The 25,850-nt window shown below is 40.5% G+C and overlaps 1 protein-coding gene across 1 annotated transcript in view; it reads right to left on the reverse strand.

The window, feature by feature from the left end:
- Nucleotides 1-6,802: 6,802 nt before the first annotated feature.
- Nucleotides 6,803-25,850, reverse strand: part of LOC131697721 (testis-expressed protein 264 homolog) — a 98,563-nt gene continuing 79,515 nt past the window's right edge. Inside the window, exons 3-4 of the mRNA XM_058988709.1 lie at nucleotides 24,581-24,752; nucleotides 6,803-7,952 (exon numbers count right to left, since the gene is read on the reverse strand). Coding sequence (XP_058844692.1) covers nucleotides 7,687-7,952; nucleotides 24,581-24,752 — 438 coding nt within the window. The 3' untranslated portion in view covers nucleotides 6,803-7,686. The remainder of the gene's footprint in view (nucleotides 7,953-24,580; nucleotides 24,753-25,850) is intronic.

The raw sequence follows: 25,850 nt of genomic DNA on the forward strand, positions 1-25,850 counted from the left end.
TACTGTAAAAGCTGCAAGATTTGAATCGAATGAAATAAAAGAAGCCCAATGTTAAGATGCATGAAAGATTCATGTGCACACAAAGATAACATTCAGATGATTCAGGGGTCCAGGTCAGTCAGACAGCTTTTGACACTCTACTTTGTGGCCAGATTTCATGACCTCTTTAGCTCTATTAGCACACTGTAGTGGATTCAGATTTTTCTTTATGTACTGTACTGTCATTTTTCTGAAACATGTTATTTTAGCAGTGAGGGTCAATGGAAAGTAACACAAAAGATTGATTTGTCAGAGGCAGTGGGTATATCTTGTAAAGAAGGAAAATAAAACCAGAAAGAAGGGATATTTGAAGCAATAACTATATTAAATTAATACACTGTGTGTGGGGCGTCTCTTGTTATAATGATTTCAATCATACATGATTCCTAAAAAAAAAAAAGTATTTTAATGAAAAAAACTACATGGAGTACTATTGTCTGTTGTTTTATACCGTGAAACACGACCTTATTTCACTGTTATGTTCTAGGTCCTTACGAATATAAAAGCTTTGAAGATTGTTTTGAGTTTAATCAAGCTTTTGATATCAAAAGTAACATAATAGCAATTTGGAAAGGAGGAGCAGATTATAATTGTCAGGTTTGCATAACCCCAGGATGAGAATACCAATTGGTTTCCTGGTACACAAAGTGGATTATTCAGCAGGATAATCCTGTACAACCCTATTTTGATCACAGAGTCACTTTATTGGTTGGTGCACTGATGATCGTGGTGTATTGTTCTGGCACAAAGGTAAGGATTGAGGGGGAAATACTGTATTCATTCAGATGTAAAAATAAACTATCATTGCACAACATGAACGGTCATTGGGTACTGCAGATATAGGAATTAGTTTCAGATTCAAGACCAGTTTCAGATGAACTAATCAGGTTTTTCCCTTATTTACTGACATGCTATACAAGCACTAACATGTTTTTAGGTGAACACTTTGAATGTGCAAGGCATGTAATATAAGACAGACTTTAAAGTTTTAATTATGTAGATAACCAGCTCTTAACTTCTACAGTGACTGGAATGAACTAAAATTCACAACAAGGCTACATTGTTAAGGTTTTCCCACACTGAATCCCCAGTACCCAATTTAATACCCATCTTCTTTCTCCTTGAATAGTCAATGCATTTCACGAAACCGCCACATGGGGGAGCTGGTATTTTCACAACATTGAGTGATTCATTTCTCAACAGAGGTGTCGCATATTGCAAAGGAGCAAAACAGGTTAAAACTAAAGTATAGAAATTATTATATTGAACCTTACAAGTTTTTATTTAATGTATGTGATATGGCACAGTGGGGTAATTCACTGGCATGCTGTGCTGTTCTCCTTCGAGTTCTGGGTTCAAATCTGACTGATTTTTTCCTTTATTTTCAAATAATTGTTTAATTGCCCTTATACTCAGTGTGGAACACAGCTTTTCTGTGGGAGCTGGTGGTACAGGATATTCAACTGCAGAAAAACATGTATTCATGTTTTTTTTCACCTGATTTACCTCATTGAGTATGCCTGGGTTGAGCAAAGCAGGCAGCTCAAAGGGGGGAATAACATTGCACAAGCGTTTTTCTAAAGTCTGATGGGTTCCTTTAGGTTCAGATGAGTTGCTGTGTATGAAGTGTAAAATAGACATGCTTGATACTGAGATTTGAAATAATATGCATGTTTGATCCAACAGGAGATACGCTGAGAATGCATTCATGCTTAGTTTTACAAATCTGTCTGTCTTGTAGTGGGTTAAAATACAATTAGACAGCATTGCCAGGTTCCTCTCTGCTATTCCACACAGGCACAATACAGCCCTGAGCTCTTTTTCAAAGAGAACCTGTCCCCTTTCTTCTCCACCACATTGCCTTCTGTGTCTCTTCGGTTAACAGAAAGTGCCATTAATTTCAATTCTAAACGGCAAGAAACATAAAAGACAATCATTTAATCTTCAGAGGATTTACCATGCTGAGCTTTGTTCCTAAAACATACCTTTTGTTTGTTCTAAACGTTTTTATTTTTATTTTTGCTGTTTTAAATAGAAGTCGTGCTAATTAAGTTGTGCTGAATTTGAGTAACCCATTACAAATCACTTGCCAATCCTAATGGCAGATTTCAGTGTTGTGCAGGACTACCAGCTCACTACAATTCTAACAATATTAACTATGTCTTTTGTCTTTTTTTAATGTAAAACATACTTTTAAATAATTTAATATACACAGCTGGCAAGCTCACAAGAAGATACTCTTAAACCATAAAGGGCAGCTCTATATTAAATCAGTAATATAAACATTGACCGAGGGGAAAATCAAGGAATCAAGCAATGGTCATCTGACCTTGTTGCAACCACTGCAAATTCCAAGAGCTGAAAACAATTAAAAATGCCTAATTGAGCTATATTAGTTCAATTAAGGGCTTAGTTAAGTAACTGAGAGCTCATTTGGAATGAAAACCAGAAGAAACAGGGGTCCCAGAGGATCGGGGTTGAAAACCACTGCTACAGTATGATGCAAAACTTTTGGCCATAGCTGTATACATAAAAACATATACTGTCTGTTGTATAGCTTAGTGTCTTCAAATCAAGTTAGTAATGACACTGCATATGTCTGGAGGCAAGGGTGTTGCAAGCAGACAGGTTACTTTTAGGAATCCGCTTTTCAGAAATATCTTGTGTTGAAATATTTGATTCGTTGAAAGATGTGAATGGGCAGGGAATCATAATTGCTGAACCACTGTAAAAAAAAAAAAAAAAAAAAAGAAAAAGGAAACTTCATAGAAATGTGCACTATATTGCAATGCCGCTGAGCAGAGTACATATGTGGAGGCTTGGTGATAAGTGGCCAGATACACTAATCTCGAATCACTCACTGCTATAAAATTGCACTGTAATCACCTGTATGCTGGATAGTGTTTAAAAGTGAGAGTTTTTTTTTTATTTTTATGAATGTATAAGCGCTGAGATTACTCACCTATGAACCAGCACCAATCTTGCTTTTTGCTTTGCCTAGTCGTAATACATTTTTCTATGTATTCCATAAATTCTACTTCCACTTTTCCTTCCTGTCACTTTTCAGGCTTGGATAAGCTCTGAGACTGTTTGTGAAGCTACATCATCATTTAAAAATGCCCTGTCAGACACAGCATTCCTGGATATACTGCGCTTTGCTGAAACAATTTGAACAGCTGCTGTGTTTCACACTTCAGATGAAGATATATATAGAATATTAAAGAATATATATATATATATATATATATATATATATATATATATATATATATATATATATTGTAAGATAGTGTAGTCCTGGGGGAATGGGACTACATCTCCCAGAGGAAAACCTTAGTTTGGTTAATTGTTTAATTTAATTTGTTAATTGGTTTATTGTTAATGATCCCCTGCACCTGGTAGTGATTGTAAATTAGGACCAGGTGCAGGGTATATAAGAGGTGCAGTCAGTCTGCACAGGGCTGCTGAGGAGAGGGAGGCAGAGAAGGTGCTCTGCTTCCAAGCAGTTGTCAAGTGTGAGAATATTGTGTGTTGTGGGGAAACGGCTTAGCCGTCCCACTTTAGTCAGGGTGCTCGTGGAAGTTTTAGTTAGTGCTCCAAAGGAGCTAGGTGTTGTTTTGTGTTTATTTTGTTTTTGTGCTTATTAAAAATAGCGCGTCAGCGCAGAAAAACCTATTTCTTGTGTGCTGGGTCAATTTTTAAAGGGGCTAGAACCGAGTGACGTGCAGCTTTATTACAATATATATATATATATATATATATAATTTTTTTTTCTTTAATTCCCTGCTTTATCACACAGCTTCTCAAACATCACTGCAGCTCATCCAACTCCTTCTCCTGATCTTCTTGACTGGAGAAGCACTCTTCACTGCACACCATTTCCCATATAATTGAGCCAAGCAACAACAAATTACATCTCATCAGTCTTTAAACCTTCATTTTGCAGTATCAATTAGTAAAACTATAATAAAAAGTCAAGCAAATGCCTTACACTGGTGGTACAGGGATAAAGGGGTTCTGCATGAATATTATTTAGAAAAGGTTCTGTTTCTGTTTGCTTTATATATATTTAAATTGATAAAAATCACAAATCTTGCACACTATAACGGGCATCCATTCATTTAAAAAACCCACTTTCCTTAATTAAATAGTGAAACTTAGATGTTGATTTGATCAATCCATATCCTGCCACAATAGTGTATTTTACAGGACCTAGCCTTGGCTATTTGGGCATTTCCCCTAACGCAAGTGATTAATGCAACTTAGATGGATATCTTGGTATTATAAAATGCTCTAAAAAAATCCATGTGCATTTATCCGGGCTGGGTGTAGGTTGATGTAGTAGACAACCGTTTTTTATCATACTGCCAAACAAGAAAGTAAGAAAGGGAGATTTTAATCACAGAGTGCAAAAACGTTGCCGCCTACACCAAACAAGAACAAGAATTAAAATCACATAAAACAGATTATCCCTTCAGAAAAAAAAAAACAAAGTCACACTACTTTACCAGAAAATCTGCCTAATTTGATTTTATTTTACTCTCATATCTCTTTTTCTTTCATTCAACTTTGTTATACCTTTGGATCACAATATACCTCACGCTGTTTGCTCCTAGCCAGCCCTTCCTTATTGCTATATTAATACTACCACATACAGTTTAAATAAGTACATCTATGAAAGCACAAGCCAAAACATGTGTCTGCTTGACTTAGATTATTTTATGTTTTATCTCAAGGGACAAGTAATAGAGGAGTACAAACTTTCCTTTGGAAATTTACATTGGAGGGCTCATCTGTGGGTTGGATCTGCCCATCAAGCTGCAATTCAGTTTAGCTGTGCTCAGGCAGCATCTAATTAAAAGTAACAGGGTGAGTGATGTCTTGGTGTGTAAAGACTTGATAAGGGTTCCAAGGCAAATCATGGGATACACTAGCCATCACTATTTAAACTACATCTTGCAAGTCTTTTGATAACTTAATGTAAGGGTAGTCAACCAGATTCAAGATTGCAATGATTTTACTGCTGCACTCTTCTATCAGAATGGGAAAGCATTCAGAAGGATTACTAAAATCCTACATCCTCTATAATGTTGGGGCAAACATGGCTAGTCTTTCAAAATTAATTAAAAAATAATAATAATAATTTTTAACTTGATAACCAATATTATATAGTACGGTATCACATTATAATATTCCACTCTGAAAATATTTGTATCTATTTTTGTAATATTATATATCTATTATGCAGGAGTGTTTGATTATATGGGCTTGCAGTTTATGTCAAATTCTGTGTAACCCCAGAAACCATATTTTAGTGACCTTCTGACCCAATTAGTTCCAAACCCCTAGCAATTTCAGCCAAAAGGGTTTATCTACAAAAGCTCTTGTTATTTAAAGTTTCAGTACAATAAATTAATAAAATAAATCACAAAAGCATGTTACTGTACTTAAAGATGGATCAGCACTTAATAATGTAGCTCAGAATTCATTATTAATTTGTTAGTAGCAGTTGTCTGGATGTTGCCTTGAATCTGGGCACACTGAATGACGCATTGGTGAGGGAATGGGGTAATATGACAACTAAAGGATCCAGAAACTAACTGAATCCATGCAAAGTCTGGTTAAAGCCATATCATGCTAAAGGACAAGCTAGCAGTATGATTGCACCCTGTAATACCTCAATTCATTCTAAAATGAAGCCACGTTTTTTCTTCTTTTTTTTATTTCAGGGTGTCAATATTAGTCGGACAAGCCTGTGTTTGTGAGTGACACGGGCTGTAATTCGACTTGCTGGATTCATTTTCTTCAAAAAGCAATCCCATTCAAAGTGCTGGTCAGGTGTTTACGTCGTGGCTAAATGCACTTGAGCAGAGAACAAAGTGAAAAAAAAAACAATGAGAAGCTAGAGTTGTCAAGCTCACCTCCACGCCTCCTACTCAGTGAATCTTTTGGTCTTGTCGTTTTTCTCCTGCGTTACTGTTCTTATCGTCCAGCTTCTTTTGAATTGATTTTGCAGTGTTGCTGCTTGGGTCCAGTCACCATCATTGACAGACAACCACTCAAACAGACTGCATGATGTGAGTAGAACATTCCGAAGAGAAAATGAAAGGTAGGCTAGTGAAACTGCACGACACTGGGTGTTCAACATAAATGTGTACCAACATGTAGTATCAACTCATTTACAAGTGTTTTACAATAAATGCAGACATTTAAGATGCATCATTTACATCCAGTTCTGAGACTACTGTATATCTTGATCGCTTACATTGTCTTCCACCCACATAGGGCAGATGTTTTAGAAACTCTTCTCCAGCTAGACTTTTAATTTGAAAATAGAAGGCAAAAGACCTTTATGTTTTATTTTCAAAAACTAAAAGGCTAACGATGTAGTACACAAGCTTTAAGCAAATGTATTCATTTCTGGTGCTTTAGACTAAGCACAGCTTATAATAAGGTATTAGGGCTTATGAATTGCATAGCTAGTTTGGAGGCATGGTGTAATTTATGTTTCAATTTGATGGATACCAAGTACATTGTTTGCACCAAATTTGTAGAGGGTTTTCAGAGCTTCTTTCCACTGATATTGTAATATGGTTTCCGGACGAAGGAATGATAAGGACATGTTTTCTAGAATGCTGTGTGAAAACAGAGATAGCAATGTCTATTAGAAGACACCTAGAATTGTAATACAGAAAACCATTTTCAGTGGTCCCACGGTGAAAGCAATAGAGAAAATAAGCCTTCGTCACACTTAAAGTTGATCTGTCACTTTTAGGCGGAAAAGACCCTTTATTAAAACAGACCAAAAAAATCCTGTGAAACTATTATCATTTCCCATCAGTAAACTAACAATATAAAAGCATTAGCTAGGAATACATAGTGTCAAAAATAATATTGGTCATGCTGTAACAGTTTAGGTGATTGCTCCATGGAATATGACTGCGTACAGTATGTGACACCACCTGGCAACTCTTTAAATATCGTGACAACGAGGAACACACAAATCTTTTCTGAAAGTCACAAAACACGATTTTACTCAGGACAAGTGTTATGAAACCATACTTACTATGTCCAGTACTCAAGCTATACATTACAAACAACTGCCGTTAGGTACTATAACAAAGTGAAATTTACAAACAGGTTTTATTTTCAAACTCAGAAATACAGACACACACACATGTATTCATGAAAACATCATACAGTACTTCAGCCCCTAATTGATAGTACAGCCAGTTCTAATGCTTCAGACCGCTCATAGCTGGTTGTCAGTTTAGCAATTGCAATGCTACCTGTCACCAAAACTGAATCAATGATAGTGATCACAATTTACTTTAGTATACACAAAGAACTATAGTTATATTCGGCCTAGCTTTGGTAAGCTATTTCAAAAACATTATTCCATTATTAACATTATTCCCTGCCCACCCCATCCCTTCTGCCCATGCCTTGCTTGCTCTGAAGCGTTACGAAAGTCTCTAAAACTAAAAAATTTTGTGAGAGACAAATAATCAAAAAAATCTCATGGTTATTCTGGTGTAATTTAAAACAAATACATTTGTACTTTTTTGAACTACTTTTACATTTTTCTTTTTTCTTTTTTTTTTTTTAACAAAAAGCAACAAAACATTTTCCTGCTTCTCCTCGATTCTACTCCTCCCCTTCCACTGGGATTGGTCCCTGCTCCTCTGAGGTTACATTCTGGCCTTTGTTGACCACTGCTGGTTCCACTTCCTCAATCACTTCCAGGTCGAGATCTTCAAAGGAGGAGCCACTGCCGACTGAGTCGCTGGAGCCTTTGCCACTCCCGTTGCTCCTGTTGTCGTCCTCTTGTTCCTGGGGAGCCACAGACGTCGCCACTGATGTCGCCATTGAAGTCTCACGACTCTCGGTTATGTCACTGACTGAGTCAGCACCTTAAATAAAAGGATGAGTAGAAACAATTTTTTTAGATTTTCATTTTTTACGGCATACCTTTAATATACATTTTACAAAGCTGGTAATCCAAGAATTTAATGATGTACATTCCACGTGGTTCCACCACCAGAGTAAATTGGATGCTTTTAGACAAGACAGTACTGTAATTGGGCCATCTTTTCTTTTATTTCTGGGTATAGTTTGCACACTATAATTTTAAACTAAATCACTAAAAAGCTAAATCTCTGTACAGTGTAGAGCTAAGCATATTCTTTTTTTCCCCAAAGACGAGCTTCTAGTTTTTCCCTTGTCAGTTTCCTTTTTTAAACCTTTTTTGAAAACAGGAAATTCAGCACTTGAAGCCCGACTTAATACATTTCAAAAATAAATCTTTCCAATTGTGTAATAGAAAGTTTTAAACATTATTTTTCAAAAGAAAATTAGAAATGAACCTATAGAGGTTTCTGGAGGGGAAAGTAGGAAATTACTTGTAAATGCGTGGACATTGCTCTCTAAAAAGTGTTATATGTGACTAAGATTAAAATTGTACTTTGGTAGTTAAGTGCCCCAGGTGATCTGGTTTTGCCTGGACAGTCCTGGATTTCAGCTGTATGTCCCTGTTTTCAGTAAATATAGTCAGTCAGCTGACACTGCCTTATTACAAATAATCTTTATTAAGGGACTTAATTTCAATCAGCCTAAAGCGATCTAGTTTATAACCTAAAAACACACTTTCTGTATAATAGCATTGAGACCCTCCACAGCTATCACTACTTGTCTTTCATAAGTGCCAGATATTTACACTTTTGTGAACTGGAGCTGCTGTCAATGACTGCATGCATTGGACATAATTTCACCTACAAGGCATTGCGAGAGAGAGAGCCTTACAGTGAAGCGAATGAAGCAGATTCCCTCCACCTACTCTAAAAGGTTTCTGTACAGGAACTATAATAAATTCCAAAATCAAGCCCCAGGCTGATCTAGCGGTGTGAGACTTACTAGAAATAAAAATAAATGAATACAACCAGGATTTGATGCCTGTGGGCTTTTGTAGCATATTGTAAATACTAGTGAATGTATCTACCAAGATAGATTTAAATGCATGGTGTTGCTCTATTTTTAAAGATTAACTCACCGACCTAGGGCTACCACCACACACACACACTTTTGACACACAATTTTTCATAGCTTTTAAATGTAAACGGGCACAATACTAAATTACACGTCATTCAATTTAGTATAATACATTTTGTAAATGCCATAATATATTTAGTGTAACCAAATATATGGGGGGGGTGTGGCGTTTTTACAGACAATATTGCAGAGGGAGTATTTTTAACATTGGTCAGGTAGATTACGTTTACCACATATGTGGGTGAAAAACGCTAGAATAAAAGTCACTACATTTAAATAATATATAAAACAGGTGAAATTCTTGGCCCACTAAAATAAAAGGCTTTACATAATCTCTGTAAGTAAGAAATTGCAGTGTCCAGTATGAAAAAACAACACAAAATAATAAATTAACATCCAAAGTAGCACTATAGCATTAAAATGTTCAACACAAAAAAATGCCCGAGTTTACAAGTGCTTGCAGTGCCTAAAAAAATAAAAAATATGTATTGCAGTGTAACAGGAAAACGTAATCAATCAGACCACAGAGTCTGTGTCATCTGATCTGAAACCGCCGAACTCCACGTCTTCGGTCATCTGAACATTCATTATTGATGATGCAAGCAATTGTCTGAATCATTAATGCACAGAGCAACTACTTCTAGGCTATTTTTTCACATGAACCGCGATAGTTCCCTTCAGATATTAATGGTGACAATTTTACTTTCAGCTAAAAGTTGTGTGGGGGGGGGGGTCGTTCAAACCGGGGCGTTGACTCGGCAGAATCTAATATCAGCATCATTGATGAGCAATGATATCTGTGCCATGTCAAATTACTCGAGCTCTCTGTGCTATGTGCAGGTCTTGTTTGATTGATCAATGTGTGGGTCGACACTGCTTTCACAATCAGAAGCCAGATTTGTTGTGCCAAATTCAATTTAGCTCAGAATGTTGGCAGGATCAGGACAGCTCTATTCTGGCGCCCATGAGGGGCTTTCCCTAATCTCACAAATTGTACTGCTCTAAACAGCTTGCAAAATTGTTTAAAAAAGTGATAAGGAACGGTTTATAGCAAAAACAAGACATTATGAGGATCCAAAACATGTCTCGACCCTCGCAATAATATTAAAAGTGCCCAGTATTTTCACATTTCCATCTGGGTACTTTCAAAAAAATGTTAAAGAATATTTCGCTCTTTCTATGCTGACTGGAAAGATGTTAAAGGGTGGGTGGTTTTAGCAGAACATCAGAAAATATATCTGAAACCAGATATATTTTTAAACCATCACTACGACTACGACTACTACTGATAATAATAATAATAATAATAATAATAATAATAATAATAATAATAATAATAATAATAATGTCACCCACTTAGTAATAAATGAGGATACTGGTGTACAATTCAACTTGACTGCAGCATAGTATATTACAGTATAGGAGTTTATTGAGGTGGCTATTTTAAAAGCATCTCTCTACTTAATGTTTTTGTTGGTGTATTTGGATGTCCATCAATGTTGGTTTCGATTCACAGCTTAGACAGCTAACGTCACCCACTACTTTTTAAAACGTTTTCACTGCAAAGCTGGTTCATTTTATGGGAAACAGTGGTAATCAATACCAAAGCACACAGTATCTTCCATTTATCCCTGTCCTCAGGCCAACAGGGATTGCACAGGGTAGGAATAGGGAAATTGCAGTTGCCTGTTTTGGCTCACTGGCACTATGTAATGTAACTAGATTCCATAGACAACACTATCCTTCATATCTAATTGGTTATTATTGCAATGCCTTACCACATACGTTACCATGGTGATTGTAAAAACGCAGATTTTCAGATTCTCAATGCAAAATGCTGAATAAAAAAAATGTGCAGGAAAAAAAAAACGATCACACTATATCCCTTTAGGGATTACGATATCTGAATATTGAAGACCAAAGAGCCTGGCCAGATCTGACAGGAAGAGTTTCAGCCATTTACCCCAGAAAATGTCTCTCTCTCACATATAGGCTGACATGAAGAGATACAGACCTGACAGTCAAGTACAAAACCCTAGGAAACAGAGAGGCACAACACTGAATGGATATTGAATTGCAGAAACTGCCTCAGGAAATCAAGTGTGTATTTCAGTTCCTGACAAATTGGAAGCGGAATATCTGCCCTGACAAGTGCAGCTCTTTGATTCTGTGTCATTAGCCGTACAAGATTGCAAACGGTGGAGCCTCTTTGTTTAGGGCCCGATGCATTGAATCAATAGTGCTCAGGTCAAGCGGTTCCTGTGTTGCAGTTTATTATCTGTTTTTTGTATTGCTGTTGTTGTTCATCAGCAATGCATTTCATTTACTTAACTTCTCTTCAGTCATGTGTATTACACGCTTTACTGGGAAAGGCACAATTTAGTAAAAAGGTAAATCCACAGGCTTATATAAGGCACATGCTGGGGTTCTCAGTCATCCTCTGCTGTCAGGGACAGCCCGTCTATACATGGCAGGTCAGTGTTTCTTGCTTTTAGTACAAAGTAGGTGCTGTTGATGCTGCTCAGTGGGTTGGCAGTTGCCACACTTTAGATCATTAAAAAATGCCACAAGGCGGAAAAGTAACTGGATTGTTTTCTTTGGAATCGAACCGACATCCTCCTTCAAGATACAATTCAAACCAGCCAATCTTAATGTATTTAACTAATGCCATGGTTTACACTGTAAATGAAAGGATTTTGCAAGATCAATAGAATCAGTCCTTGTGTCAGGATAGAGCTGTGGGCCCGGGTGTTAGTTGGCAGTAAAGAGACTTAGAGACAAGGAAGCTGCAGTTTAAGCACTAGAGTGCACATTTAAATAAACAAAACAAATAAGCAGGAACAAATAAACAGGCACAAGGGCCAAAATAAACAATTTGTACTATAGGCTGGGCGTTAGCCTTCACTCTACGTACACATCAAAACACTTACCTACACCCTCCACCAGACAAAGAATTTCTCCTTCCTTTTATACATGTGGTTACTCCACAGTCAGCACTAATTACCTAATTGGGGAATTGCCACACCTGTGATTGCTGGCAGGGACAGATTTAACCCCATCCCTGCTAACCTCACATTCCCACACACACTATTTACAGCAGCAGGGCTTCTGTCCTGCCACTGTCCTGTTACTGTATAAGGCAAAAATGTGCTTATGCTATCTTCCTTTATGCACTGCCATAAAATATGGTCGCCACGACTGTAAATACAAAATTAGAGTTACCGATAGCACAAAAAGGAAGATCTCCATGAAATACATCCACTGTACTGTGTGTTCATGCAAAAATCTAAGACAGACAGGATCCTCCATGCAAAAATCTAAGAGAGACAGGATCCTCAATGCAAAAATCTAAGACAGACAGGATCCTCCATGCAAAAATCTAAGAGAGACAGGATCCTCCATGCAAAAATCTAAGACAGACAGGATCCTCCATGCAAAAATCTAAGAGAGACAGGATCCTCCAGGCAAAAATTTAAGACAGACAGGATCCTCCATGCAAAAATCTAAGAGAGACAGGATCCTCCATGCAAAAATCTGAGACAGACAGGATCCTCCATGCAAACATCCAAGAGAGACAGGATCCTCCATACATTAGAACCAAATTCTATCACAATTAGATAAGCGGGACTCTACATAAGCAAAGTGTAATATGTACGGACTGATCACCGTGGGAGGTTGAAGAGGTTAAACGGTTCGATTGAAGTGTTGTTATATGCTGGCAAGATGTTATTTTTATTACGATTCTGATACCCCCATAAGCCAAGTCCATCACAACAGAAAAAGCTGTTCTCAAGATGTAGTCAGAAATGGGAGATCAATGCCTCCACACTTTACTCATTGCAACATTATACACACCCCAGAGAGGATACTAAATTAGGAGACCAGAGCAGGGGTAGCTCACAACTGTCTTCAAAAAAGCCAGCACTGCAGAGGAAATATTTTGCGAATCGATCACTAGGTAGTGTATGAACACTTAACAGACTTGTTTGCACGTACAAATCTGGAAGAAGAAGACAGAAGATCCATGAAAGTAAGAGATTAAGGTAAACTCATCAGATCTCCTTCTTAGCAGAATATTATAAATGAGCCTGCTTTCGTGATAATTAATCATCGGCTAGAAACTGACCAGCATTAATGCCACAATGATGTCTGCCAAAGGAAAGTCTAGCCAAGCATCTGAGTCAATAAACCTCCAGCTCAGTGTGCATGCGTTCTCATTTATATTGAGTCATTTCACCTCAGTAGCAACACCTCCACTCCAGCAAGCAGGGAGCAAGGGCCATTAATAAAGTGGGCAAAAATATTGGAAGGCACAGCGATGCAAGATCATCATCAGCAGGTAAGTGACAACATCGATAGTTCAAGGATTAGCGTGATTTGTCATCCCTTCCTCCATTATCCTCCTCAGTCCCTGTACTATTTAAATGGATGACAGTATTTTCTTATAGTTGTTTTGATTTTGGCGTTGGGACCCAACATGTATGATAGTATATTATTTGGACATATAATTGGCTAGCTTTGGATGCCTTACAGTTGAAGAAAAAGTACTATGGCGTACTGCAAGGGGTTATAAACAACATACAGTCTAACTTCACACAATACTGTAATTTCTGCTTTCTTTTTCCTGAGTTTTTTTCACATGCATGTCTTTATTTTTCATTCACATTTAAAGACACTTACTTTGAAAACGTTTGGGTAAGGGTTAGATATATCCTAAATGCACAGTATAAGTGGCAATGTGTCCCTCTTTAATTAGCACAGCTACTGCTAAGAGGATTGGGGAGGCTGACCAAAAGATTATTATCCCACTGAAGAAGAGTCAGGATGCCTCCATCTACCTGCATAATCTGCTATCTTGAATAGCTTGTGCTAAAGAATGCCCAAACCAAGTTCCATTACAACTGGATATGTGCTTCCTATATGTAAAACTCTTATGTGAGACATTCAGCAGGGGACACTACTACAATTGCTCTAACTTCATTGAGTTTTAAAACTATGAAACAATGTGCTAACAGGCTTCCTGGTACCTCAATGCAATAATTACAGGTAATGTACAGGGGGCTGTGTTTTATTTAAATGGAAACAGGGTCAAATAACCAGGAGCCATTATATTGTATACATTATTATTTCTTCAACAAAGTGACCCACAGTGATTACTCATTGAGAACAAGCTCTCCTTTTCAGCAATGTGCTGGGATATTCCAGGCAGTGTGTAATGCAGAAGCCTGACTTTATTATTTGTAGCAATAAAGCAGGGGGGTTTCAACAGGATACTACAGTTGCTAACAGTTGGGAGTGCTGTTTTCTGCGACCACTAAACACATTTGTGTTTCCTTTTTTTCTCAACTGCATTCTGTCGCTTCCAATCATCCTCAAGTTAAGTTTCCTGTCAGCCGATGACACAATCTCATTGCATGCACAGCCAGAAAAACAGTTTCTCTGACAAAGAAAAAACACAAAGACTTGACAGCTGGTGAAACGTATACTAGCGTCAAATCAGCATTAATTAAGATTAAAATACAGACCCAGGCACAATTCTTCACCCTCAGAACTCAAGCATTAGGCAAGTTGACATTTTTAGGAAACCCAGAATGGCTGGGTCTGTCATTCTTGACTGAAACTGCTACTATCCACATTTCACTTTCTCTAAGATTCACATTAACATGTCAAGTCAAATAAATACTGTATCTTGCTTACTGGGCACATGCACAACAATATGTTAGAGGAAAGGTTTCACATTTCATGAACAGTGCTACAGTAGCTTCACTTACAACAAAGATCCCCCATTCATAATGCACCAATTCCTCCACAGTGGAATTGCAGTTCAATTCTTAGTACAGAAAAGCCTTTAATAAGCTCTGAAAAATACAGCCTTTAATAAGCTTGAAAAATACAGCCTTTTATAAGCTCTGAAAAATATATTAATTATTTAAAAGATTATATCTTTAATGTTTAATGTCAATTTTCCAGATTCACCCCCTGATTCTGTATCTTGTGTTTTTAAATCTGATTTAAAGGACATACTGTGCAATAAAAAAGGGTTATTAAAAACCTTGCTTATTAAAAACGGGAGAAATCGCATGACAGTGCAATTTCATTTACGAGGCTGCAAGGCCATGACACGTTCATTATCCTGGTTTTAAATTATACATTTATGGGCCTGTCGAACTAATCACATTGTTTTATAACACACCCGATGGACACGAATTATGCAATAGCGTATTACCTAATGAAGCAGTGCATGATAGAAATACGTTCAAATTAAGCCACGTCCCTAATAACTGGGGATAAAAATCACAGGTCAGTGCTAGGCTTCAGTTTCTCTTCTGTCAATAGACTAGTTATGACGTTTGTTTAACCAAACTGTACAGTACCAATTTTATCACAGGACAACAGAATTTGAAATCCAAATGAAAGTGAATTGCTGAGAAAATCAATTTGTTTGGTAATTCCTAATGATAATGATAGTAATACTGACAAGCAGCCTATTATCTGCCTCCTCTGTACATTTCAAAGCTAACACCAGTTGTTTTTAACTGTCTTGATCTCTGAATCCAGGCTTCCGTGGAAGTGAAATACCTGACAGCAAGGCCATCGGAATTCCCTCGGAGGGGTGTGAGAGTGTGACTGTGCTTCTAATCAACAGCCATGGAACGGTCATTGTGTCTGATAGACAGCCTCTGGGATCACTTCGGTTCTCTTTTAAAGGCCGTCCACCACTATATACTGACCCCCTTTGAATCTGGTACTGTACTTTCTCTTTCTAGACATTTCTATAGATTATAGCCATACCTCTCAAACTGGGATTTCAGTGTGGTTTCCAAGTATCTGCATGTGTCCAGTATGTGTTAATGTGTGATAATCCACAGCTTTAAGATACTCAAGCACTAGAAAAGTTTCGACAATCTGTGTGCTCCTGTATTTGCAAATATAAGCACAATTATTTCAGTAAAATACTTAATGCAGGGCTTAATATGCTACTGTAAGTAATGAGTGTGCATGTCATCAGACAACTTAAGAAAGAAAGAAAATAAATATTTGGCTGCACCACTCCAATTAAAAGTAAGTGGATCATAAATGTAAATGAGGCACTTTTGTTTAATGTTAATTAATTACAGCTATTGCTCTGGGCAATTGTGAAGGGGTCCCTGTATTCCCATCAGAAGCTGAATGCATATTCCTTAAGCTTGCACAGTACCAATGTACTGGGACGAAAATATATGCATGTCCACCTCATTACATATCAAACAATGGCTTCAATTAGCCCTCTCCAAAATGAGTAGTTACTATCCTGGGAAGACAAAGGACAGTAGGAACTGTTATATTAAAGGGTCAATCATTGCAATACTATGAATATCTACATGGCATCTACAATCCTGGAAATGTTGCTAATCATGTACTAGTAGAGATGATATGCATCAAGGACACCAACAGTGGTTTTCCAACAGACCAGTTTTCAGTGACACCTTCCCATTTCGAAAGATCCCAACTGGCCCCCTGTGCTCACTACACGTGTTTCCATAAGTGGAGCAGCGATCATTTGCATTTGTGAACAGCGCTTGTGAGAAAACAATGACATCAAGTACAGTAAAAATATATATTTTGATGACCTAAAACTCATTCATTTGCATGATAAGATGCACATGTCTGCATTTTAAGCAATTCCTATCCCACTGCCACCTCCTACTGAGCAATGAGAAGGAAAGGTTAAGCTATAGTATTGTCAAACAATTTTCTTTTTATCTTTTAATCATTTTTTATGATTCAATGAACTCCCCTTTTGGTCATACACCACCCGTACTGCATATAAATTGACCACAGTGTGAGAAGTGACAGTCTGGAGGAGCTTTCAGAGGCTGCTGTAGCACAACAGCAGCCCCATTCATTTTTATTTGCAGTCCAGTGTCTAGCATTAAAAAATAATCACTTGAAAAAAAACAAAAAATAAACAAGCACCCGTCAGACAGCAACAACCCCAAGGCTTTTAGATGCAGCTTGACGGCTAGTGTTATTCAGTCACATGCTGGGAATTGTAATCCCTGCCCTCTTTACCTTAACAACCTGAGACTCAAACTGAGCAAGCATTTTATAGGATAACTAGGCAATCCATTTGTCCAACACACTAGCGGTACAAGCAAGACAATCTAACACTTCAGCCCTTATTTTTGGACTGTACCAAGTCAGAGGGAGAGAAAATCAATGCAAGAATGCAGGACAATGTTAAATGATATTATCTTATTTAGGAGACTGTTAGACTCAAAACAATAAGCGTCATTTTTAGTGTGTCAAAGGTACCAGGTCCAATTCCAGGTGTCAGGCCTCAATCTTCCTCAGCTCTGAAGTTTTCTGTCATTGCAAACATTGTATTTTGATTAGTATTTGGCGATAGTTTTGAAGGACGCTCCCTGAGTTAAGAAGTTTATAAAACGTTCAGCAGAATCGTACATGCAGATAGTATCACTTGGGATTGAAATATTCAAAAAATGTTTGCTATTGCGGCTAAGGGCTAGCATTGATTTTCATTTCTTTTGTCTGTGCTCAGGTATCCCGGAGGAGTGTCACTCTAAATCATGCTCTATCTGTGTCCGCATAGATCAGAAAATGACAATCACAGCATACTGCGACTTTCACAAACACGAGTTAGCGGTATTAAAAGGGACTAATCATTTTAGAGTCACATATACCTCATTTTGAATGCACAAAAAGAAAAAAAAAATGTGTATAAAAAACAGTATCCTTTTTTTTAAATGTGCAACAGTGTGAGCACATATTGAATACAGTATTCTGATGATTTCTGATTCATTATAAATTATTACCTCATACAAAAAAAGACTTCAATTAATGTAACCAGGTTCATAAAGAAAGCTGATGTGTTATCAATGCAGTTTCAAAAAAGATAAAATGGTTATCTGTGAACATGAAAATACAGTATGTGAAAAATATATCTGCAGATTGATTTCCATGTGTATCGAGGATAGTCCACAGGAACGTTATTAACAGCAAATGTTATTCCCCGCATGTGAACTCTAACACCAGGGGACTATACCCCAGGACAGGTAAAAAGAAAAACAGCTTGGGGAGCTTTTTAATATTTTAGTCTGGAACAGAACTCCTTAGAATTCTATTTATTTATGCACAAGCATCTCCCTTACATTTACTAGCTGTAAGTATGAAAAATAATATTTATTTGTATACTTTATCTATCTTTATATGGATCTTCTTTAGTATTGTATTTTTAAATCAAAATGTCAGCTGTGTACAGTATACTGGTAAGCAAATATGTGCTGTATATATAAAGTATTTTTGAGTACTTTATTTCTTTATTCAGTTCTATACTATTATCCTTATCATTTTTCAAAATGACCATATAATATGAAAGAATAAAAGATCAATTCATGCCTATGCAAATTCTTTCTATGGGACTGTGGCAGTCTGGCTCGCAGTGGTGATGTGGATGACGTCACGGACCAGGAAGTAACTCAAACCAAAACAGTGGATGGGCGGTTGAAGCTGAGTGCTGGTGCACTCAGCGTATTTAATAAACAAAACAAAAACAAAAGATTTAACAAAACACCAAACAAAAGGGCACGAGGGCCGAACGAATAAACAAACAAGTAAGTTTCGTGCTGGATACTCCAGCACGTTTTAGCAATTGTTTTCTTCCTCTCTCTCTCTCCCGTTCTCCACTCTCGAACACTCCACACCCCGAGTGCATAGTGCTGCTGGTTTATATACTCTGGCCGAGGGATTTAACTAGTTGGTAATTATCTTATTATCCCCCGGCCAGAGTCTGCACGTGTTTGGTAAGGATGCATGACTGTCAGCTAGTTAAATAATCAGTAGCTGATCAGCCATGCATCCTCACGAGGTTTTTAAATATAACAATAAAAGACGCGGCGCTTTTACCCGCGCCGCAAACAAAAATACAAATAATAATAAATAGGGGCGGGACACTCCGCCACACATGCCCCCCCTTGTGCGCAGCACACATGGCCTTTTCGGCCACCTCCCCCCTTAGTCCCCAAAGTCCCGGTTAGCAGTCCCGGCGCAGGAACAGGGGCAGCAGCGGACCAAAGGTGGCGGCCACGGTGGGATGTCCTCCTCCCACCCAAACAGCCGTAGCGTTCCAATGGCCCGCGCACCGGCCGGCTCCTCTGGCCAAAAAAATTTTGGGGGTGGTCTCCAGACCTGCCCCCCCTTCTTCATGGCCGGCCACCCTTTCTCCTGCAGCGAAATTGCTGCGGGGGAAGCTGGTCTCCTGACCTCCCCCCCCTTCTTCATGGCTGGCAGCTGCCCTTCATGGGGCTCCAGCCACAGTATTTCCTGCCGCGAAAGTGCGGCTGGGGGAGCTGGTCTCCTGACCTCCCCCCTCCTCTTCACGGCCAGCAGTTCCCCTCCGTGGGGCTCTGACCACATGATCTCCGGCCGCGAAAGTGCGGCTGGGGGAGCTGGTCTCCTGACCTTCCCCTTCCTCTTCATGGCCAGCAGTTCCCCTCCGTGGGGCTCTGACCACCCAAACTCCTGCCGCGAAAGTGCGGCTGGGGGAGCTGGTCTCCTGACCTCCCCCCTCCTCTTCACGGCCAGCAGTTCCCCTCCGTGGGGCTCTGACCACAGTGTAGTGACCCCAGGCGAAGCAGGATCCCTGGCGACCCCAGGCGACGGCAGCAGCAGCGGACCCTCGGAAGGCGACGGCAGCAGCAGCGGACCTTCGGAAGGCGACGGCAGCAGCAGCGGACCCTCGGAAGGCGACGGCAGCAGCAGCGGACCCTCGGAAGGCGACGGCAGCAGCAGCGGACCCTCGGAAGGCGACGGCAGCCGCAGCGGACCCTCGGAAGGCGACGGCAGCCGCAGCGGACCCTCGGAAGGCGACGGCAGCCGCAGCGGACCCTCGGGAGGCGAACTCGGGAGGGGAGCCCCTGGCCATGGAGGCGGCAGCGGGAGCTCCACTTCTCCCTCGTACCCTGTGTCCTGTAGAGAACAAAAGGCAGCCCCAGGCGATGCAGAACAGCCATCCCCAGGCAATGGCGATGGTGGGAGGGGAAAGCAGTCCTCCCACAGCGGCTGAGACGGAACCAGCAGGTATTCACCCTCTGCTGGTGGAGCTGGGAGTGGCAAGCAGTCCTCCCACGGCGGCTGAGGCGGAACCAGCAGGTATTCACCCTCTGCTGGTGGAGGTGGGAGGGGCAAGCAGTCCTCCCACGACGGTTGAGGCAGAACCAGCAGGCATTCACCCTCTGCTGGTGGAGGTGGGAGGGGCAAGCAGTCCTCCCACGGCGGCTGAGGCGGAACCAGCAGGTATTCATCCTCTGCTGGTGGAGGTGGGAGGGGCAAGCAGTCCTCCCACGACGGTTGAGGCAGAACCAGCAGGCATTCATCCTCTGCTGGTGGAGGTGGGAGGGGCAAGCAGTCCTCCCACGACGGTTGAGGCAGAACCAGCAGGCATTCATCCTCTGCTGGTGGAGGTGGGAGGGGCAAGCAGTCCTCCCACGACGGTTGAGGCAGAACCAGCAGGCATTCACCCTCTGCTGGTGGAGGTGGGAGGGGCAAGCAGTCCTCCCACGACGGTGGAGGCGGCGGAGGCAGAGGCAGCTCTTGCTGCTCTGCTCCTGGTGATGGTGGAGACAGAAGCAGCTCCTGCTGCTCTGCTCCTGGTGGTGGTGGAGACAGAGGCAGCTCCTGCTGCTCTGCTCCTGGTGGTGGTGGAGGCAGAGGCGATGGGGCGGATGCTGGCCACTCAGAGGGAGGCTGTGGCGGTGCTGGCTCCCTCTGCTGTGGCGGCTGGGCTGGTGTGTGCCGTGCTCCCTTCAGCAGCATAAATAGAGGCTGCTGGGGAACACCAGCATCCTGCCCTTCTCCCCCCCAGAAAAATTCAGGGGGTTGAGCCTGTAACTCCTCCCCTTCTGGCTCTTGGGACTGCAGCTTGGGTCCTAGGGCTGTGGAAGCCCCGACTTCCCTCTCTTCGGGCCGTGGACACACCGACTCCTCCCTTTTGGGCTGTGGACGCACCGACTCCTCCCTTTTGGGCTGTGGATGCACCGACTCCCCCCTCTTGGGCTTAGGACGTTCGGGCTCCTCCCACTCAGGCGCAGGACGTTCGGGCTCCTCCCACTCAGGCGCAGGACGTTCGGGCTCCTCCCACTCAGGCGCAGGACGTTCGGGCTCCTCCCACTCAGGCGCAGGACGTGCGGGCTTCTTTGCCTTCTTAGCACCGCCCCTCCTTCCCTTCCTTGGGACCAGCAGTTCCACCTCCTGCCATGGAGGGGGTTGGTCGGGTGCTTTGTGCCCGACCTTGCCGACGGCAAAGCACCACTCCTCCCCTTTGAGGCAGGTGAGGCAGGTTTCCTGATCCACCTGCGGCGATGGTATGGCCTTCAGGTGGATCCACTCCTCCGCAGTCTCCACCTCACCTCGATCAAAGGCCTGCACAAAGAGGGGGTCTTCATATGGGCACACCTCAGGGAGGTGCCCATACTCCAGGCAGGCGAGGCACCATGTAGCCCCTCCTTCCTTCAACTCCCTCTGATGCGCATGCCACCTCTCCATATAGGCGTCCACTTCATCCATTTTTTTTTTTTTTTTTTTTTCAAACACAAAAAACACTATTTGAAAAAACGAACACGAAAAAAACTTCCTTTGCTGTTCCTGGTCCGGCTGTTGGAGGCGTTGTTTGTCCCACGCAGGACACCATATGTGGCAGTCTGGCTCGCAGTGGTGATGTGGATGACGTCACGGACCAGGAAGTAACTCAAACCAAAACAGTGGATGGGCGGTTGAAGCTGAGTGCTGGTGCACTCAGCGTATTTAATAAACAAAACAAAAACAAAAGATTTAACAAAACACCAAACAAAAGGGCACGAGGGCCGAACGAATAAACAAACAAGTAAGTTTCGTGCTGGATACTCCAGCACGTTTTAGCAATTGTTTTCTTCCTCTCTCTCTCTCCCGTTCTCCACTCTCGAACACTCCACACCCCGAGTGCATAGTGCTGCTGGTTTATATACTCTGGCCGAGGGATTTAACTAGTTGGTAATTATCTTATTATCCCCCGGCCAGAGTCTGCACGTGTTTGGTAAGGATGCATGACTGTCAGCTAGTTAAATAATCAGTAGCTGATCAGCCATGCATCCTCACGAGGTTTTTAAATATAACAATAAAAGACGCGGCGCTTTTACCCGCGCCGCAAACAAAAATACAAATAATAATAAATAGGGGCGGGACACTCCGCCACAGGGACCCTTTACATTTAAATCACCTAGGGATTAAGCCAACCATATAAGATATTAAAAACTGCCAAAAGAAAGACAAAATGATTACTGTATATTGAATGTTATGATTAATCCCTACAGTTACAGACTCCCACTCCTTTTAGTGTTCAGTATTTGTCTGCTGTTTAACATCAAGACAAAGTACTGCTTTTAAAGGCAATTTCATGACAATACCTGCCTTTTTAGAAAAGGTTCTACACAGGTAAGAGTTAAATATATCCAGCTACTGTATGCAAAGTGACTCTCGCAAGTTTTTCAGTATCCAGGGCAGGCAGCATGCAAAAAACATGTGAATTTAGGCACCAAAGCCCATTGACCAGAAGGCCTTTGACTGCCTTACTGAATAATATCAAACGAGAGGCAAGTGGCTGCAAACCGGAACTCCTGAAAGCAATCTTCACAGACACTGTCGAGGGAAGGTGCTTTTTGTTGCTAGGACCTCTCTTTGGGTCTTAGCTTGAGTTCCCTTATTGACCCAGGTCATATCACTAATAATCCTCCCATTGTCGGCACTATGCCCGGAATACATTGGAAAGGGCATATTCAAAACCAAAGGCAAAATACATGAGCATTAGTTTTATGACAGCATCATATGGCTGATATTATTTTTATTCATGCTTCAAACACATGAGCTATTTGAGTTTGTAAGTTTATAATTTTTTTACTTTGACAAAGGGACAAGAATTTCCTTATGGAGCAAACAAAGATACCATTACATCTCTGCCATGTCTGTTGGGTATTTTATATGAGTTCTGTTTTGGGTGCTGCATATACTGTACATATGGTGCTGTGTACTATTTCCAATAAGCTTTTTTATGAATTAATTAGACAGAAAAAAGAAAAACATGCTTGTTAAGCATTAAAGGCAATTATATAAAGCAAATAACTAGAAATATAAAACTTCAGGTCAATTAAACCAAATTCTACCATAGTGTTTCCTTCATTTGTGTACATGAACCATGGTTATTGAGAAAACAGTGCAAGCAATGCATGCAAGAAGAGCTTTGTGAGAATGCACGGCATTTTCTTTTTTTTTTTTTTTTACCTTTTACCTCATTTTTTTCCATGTGGAGGATGATCTTGACAAATAACCCTGTTTTAATTTTAAAGCTTGTTTCAAGGGCTTTCCAACAAAAAACTACTGAAGTTAGTCATTGACATATAAGGTCGAGTAACCCCTATCCACTTAAGCTGGAATTACCCATATGTCTGTAACATCAAGTAGTTTTAATAATTTTAGTATTTTAATATACTTTTAATAATCATTTCATTGACTAACTCTTGTAATGACTGCACACGCGTAACAAACACATTAAATCTCACGGTAGTCCGGTTGAGCAAAGGGGCCCCTTAAAGGGTGGGGGCCCTAGACGGCTGCCTTGTTTGCCTTGCCTTAAGGCCGGCCTTGCCCCCATCTTGCCTACAGGTATTAACTAGAGTTTGGTCAAATAAATATGATGGTAGCTTTGTGTTTCTTGCCCCTCTGAAGGCTTACTATACTGTGTCACGTGTACCTCTAAAAATGAAGGATACCTGTCCTGTAAAGCAAGGTAAGCTCCAGAGATGAAGTGAATCAATTTGCACTGATTGCTTGTGGAAATATTATGAACAAAATGCAGCCAACAGAGTAAAACAAGCAATAAATTGATACATTGAGCCCTTCTGAGACACCCAAGTTGCCAGATCTGTAGTCAAGGGCAGCAGCGCATATTATCATCCATTCATTTTATGAAATATCAATTCATTGTGTTGGCAGGCAGGCTGGCTGGAATACAATGAGACTGTTGAGTGCACTTCACATCCCTGAGGAACCTCATTCAAAATATTTTCAAATCTAGATCGAACATGTCGTCTTTTCTTTCAAAATGTAATGCATCTTTTCTACGAAATGCAGTAAGGCTGCCAGCTTTAAAAACGTTTCTTTTTAAAGTCTCTGTTTAGTTAATTACTAATAATCACTTAAAGAAATCCATACACTACAAGTGAATACTGAGTATTCTGACAAGCCTGAATCCTTTATCACTAGCCGGTTTTTGCATAGTGTTGCTATCACATGCTGAATGAATACAATTTGGTATTGTCTGCCATGAACTGGATTGGAAATAAAATGAGACATACCCATGTTCCAAGTGAATATGAAGGCCTTACCTGTGATGTCTGTCTGTCTGTCCTCAGAGTCCTCCTCAGATGAGAGATACCCATGTTCCAAGTGAATATGAAGGCCTTACCTGTGATGTCTGTCTGTCTGTCCTCAGAGTCCTCCTCCTTCTCTTTCTGCCTGCGCTCTGTCTCCCTCATCTCCAGCACATAGAAATCCCCCTGCCTGGCCAGCGGGCAGATGTAGTAAATCAGGTCACCTCGGTAGAGCTCAAGAAAGGGATGGGCACACAACTTCCGTTCCTTCAAAGAAGAGGGGAAGAAAAGGAGGATCTTATATGAAATTGCTCTCTTAAAAACACCAAACAGAGGCAAGAGTAAAATGTGCTGTACAGATAAATAGAGAGAGTCTTAATGGTGAACAGGTACACACAGTGTTCTGTATTAAGCAAAATCCAACATCGGTTTGCATATTTATGATATTTTGTTGTTGTTTCTTTGGACAAACTACAATGGTATCTAACTAAATTTCTTGACCAGTTTATCTTTTAAGAGCTGGCCTGCATACCAGTGCAACTGGTGTGTGATGGGACGTAACTAGATGTGTTCAGTAGAGTTCAGCACAATGACCCTGACCTCCCACCATCTCAAAACATCGTACCCATTGATACCGAGCACGTTACCAGCTGCCAGCCAGTGGACTCTTTGCTGTATTTCCAGTTCACAAATCATGACAGCAGCTGTTTCCGGCTTGTTTGTTATTTTACTTCTTTACTCTTGTCTAACCACATGATCTCGAAGGAAAGCTGTTAGTGCAAATAAGAACCTGTAACGCTTGGGCAAGCTTGCTCTCAAAAAGTCTAAAGATTACATTTCAAGAGGCTATTTCCCAAGCTTTTGACATGTTTTCAAGCAGTTAGGTTGGGGTGGAAGGACTGGTTTTATATTCCAATTTATATGTTCCCTTTGTTCACTAGCCACTTGTACAATGCCATTTTTGATCTTTAGTAATGGGCAAATGTTGACATGCTTATGTTACTGTTAGAAATGTGTTTGGGTTTGGTTTAATAAATAGTGAATCAAACTCTCTACAGGGTGTCCTGCAGGTTCTGCTTTGTGACACATCAAGAACATAATATTGTAACCAAGTTGCTGGAAGCAACCGAAAGCTTTGGCATCCTGACTGTATAAATGCGACTGATAATGTATAGATTATCTGATAATGCTTTCCTGCATAATATTTGGGCTCAGCACATCTCTAATGCTACCCCCTTCTGATTTAAAATCTCCCAGACTCCCAATGTGTTTGAAATGTATTATTTAATGCATGAGCTGGGTACCCTTTCCTGCTGCATCTGAATTAAATGAATCTGAATAAAACCCTGTTTGTTCAGAAGAGAA

The sequence above is a fragment of the Acipenser ruthenus genome, chromosome 16 (assembly GCF_902713425.1).
Source record: "Acipenser ruthenus chromosome 16, fAciRut3.2 maternal haplotype, whole genome shotgun sequence".
Taxonomy (NCBI): domain Eukaryota; kingdom Metazoa; phylum Chordata; class Actinopteri; order Acipenseriformes; family Acipenseridae; genus Acipenser; species Acipenser ruthenus.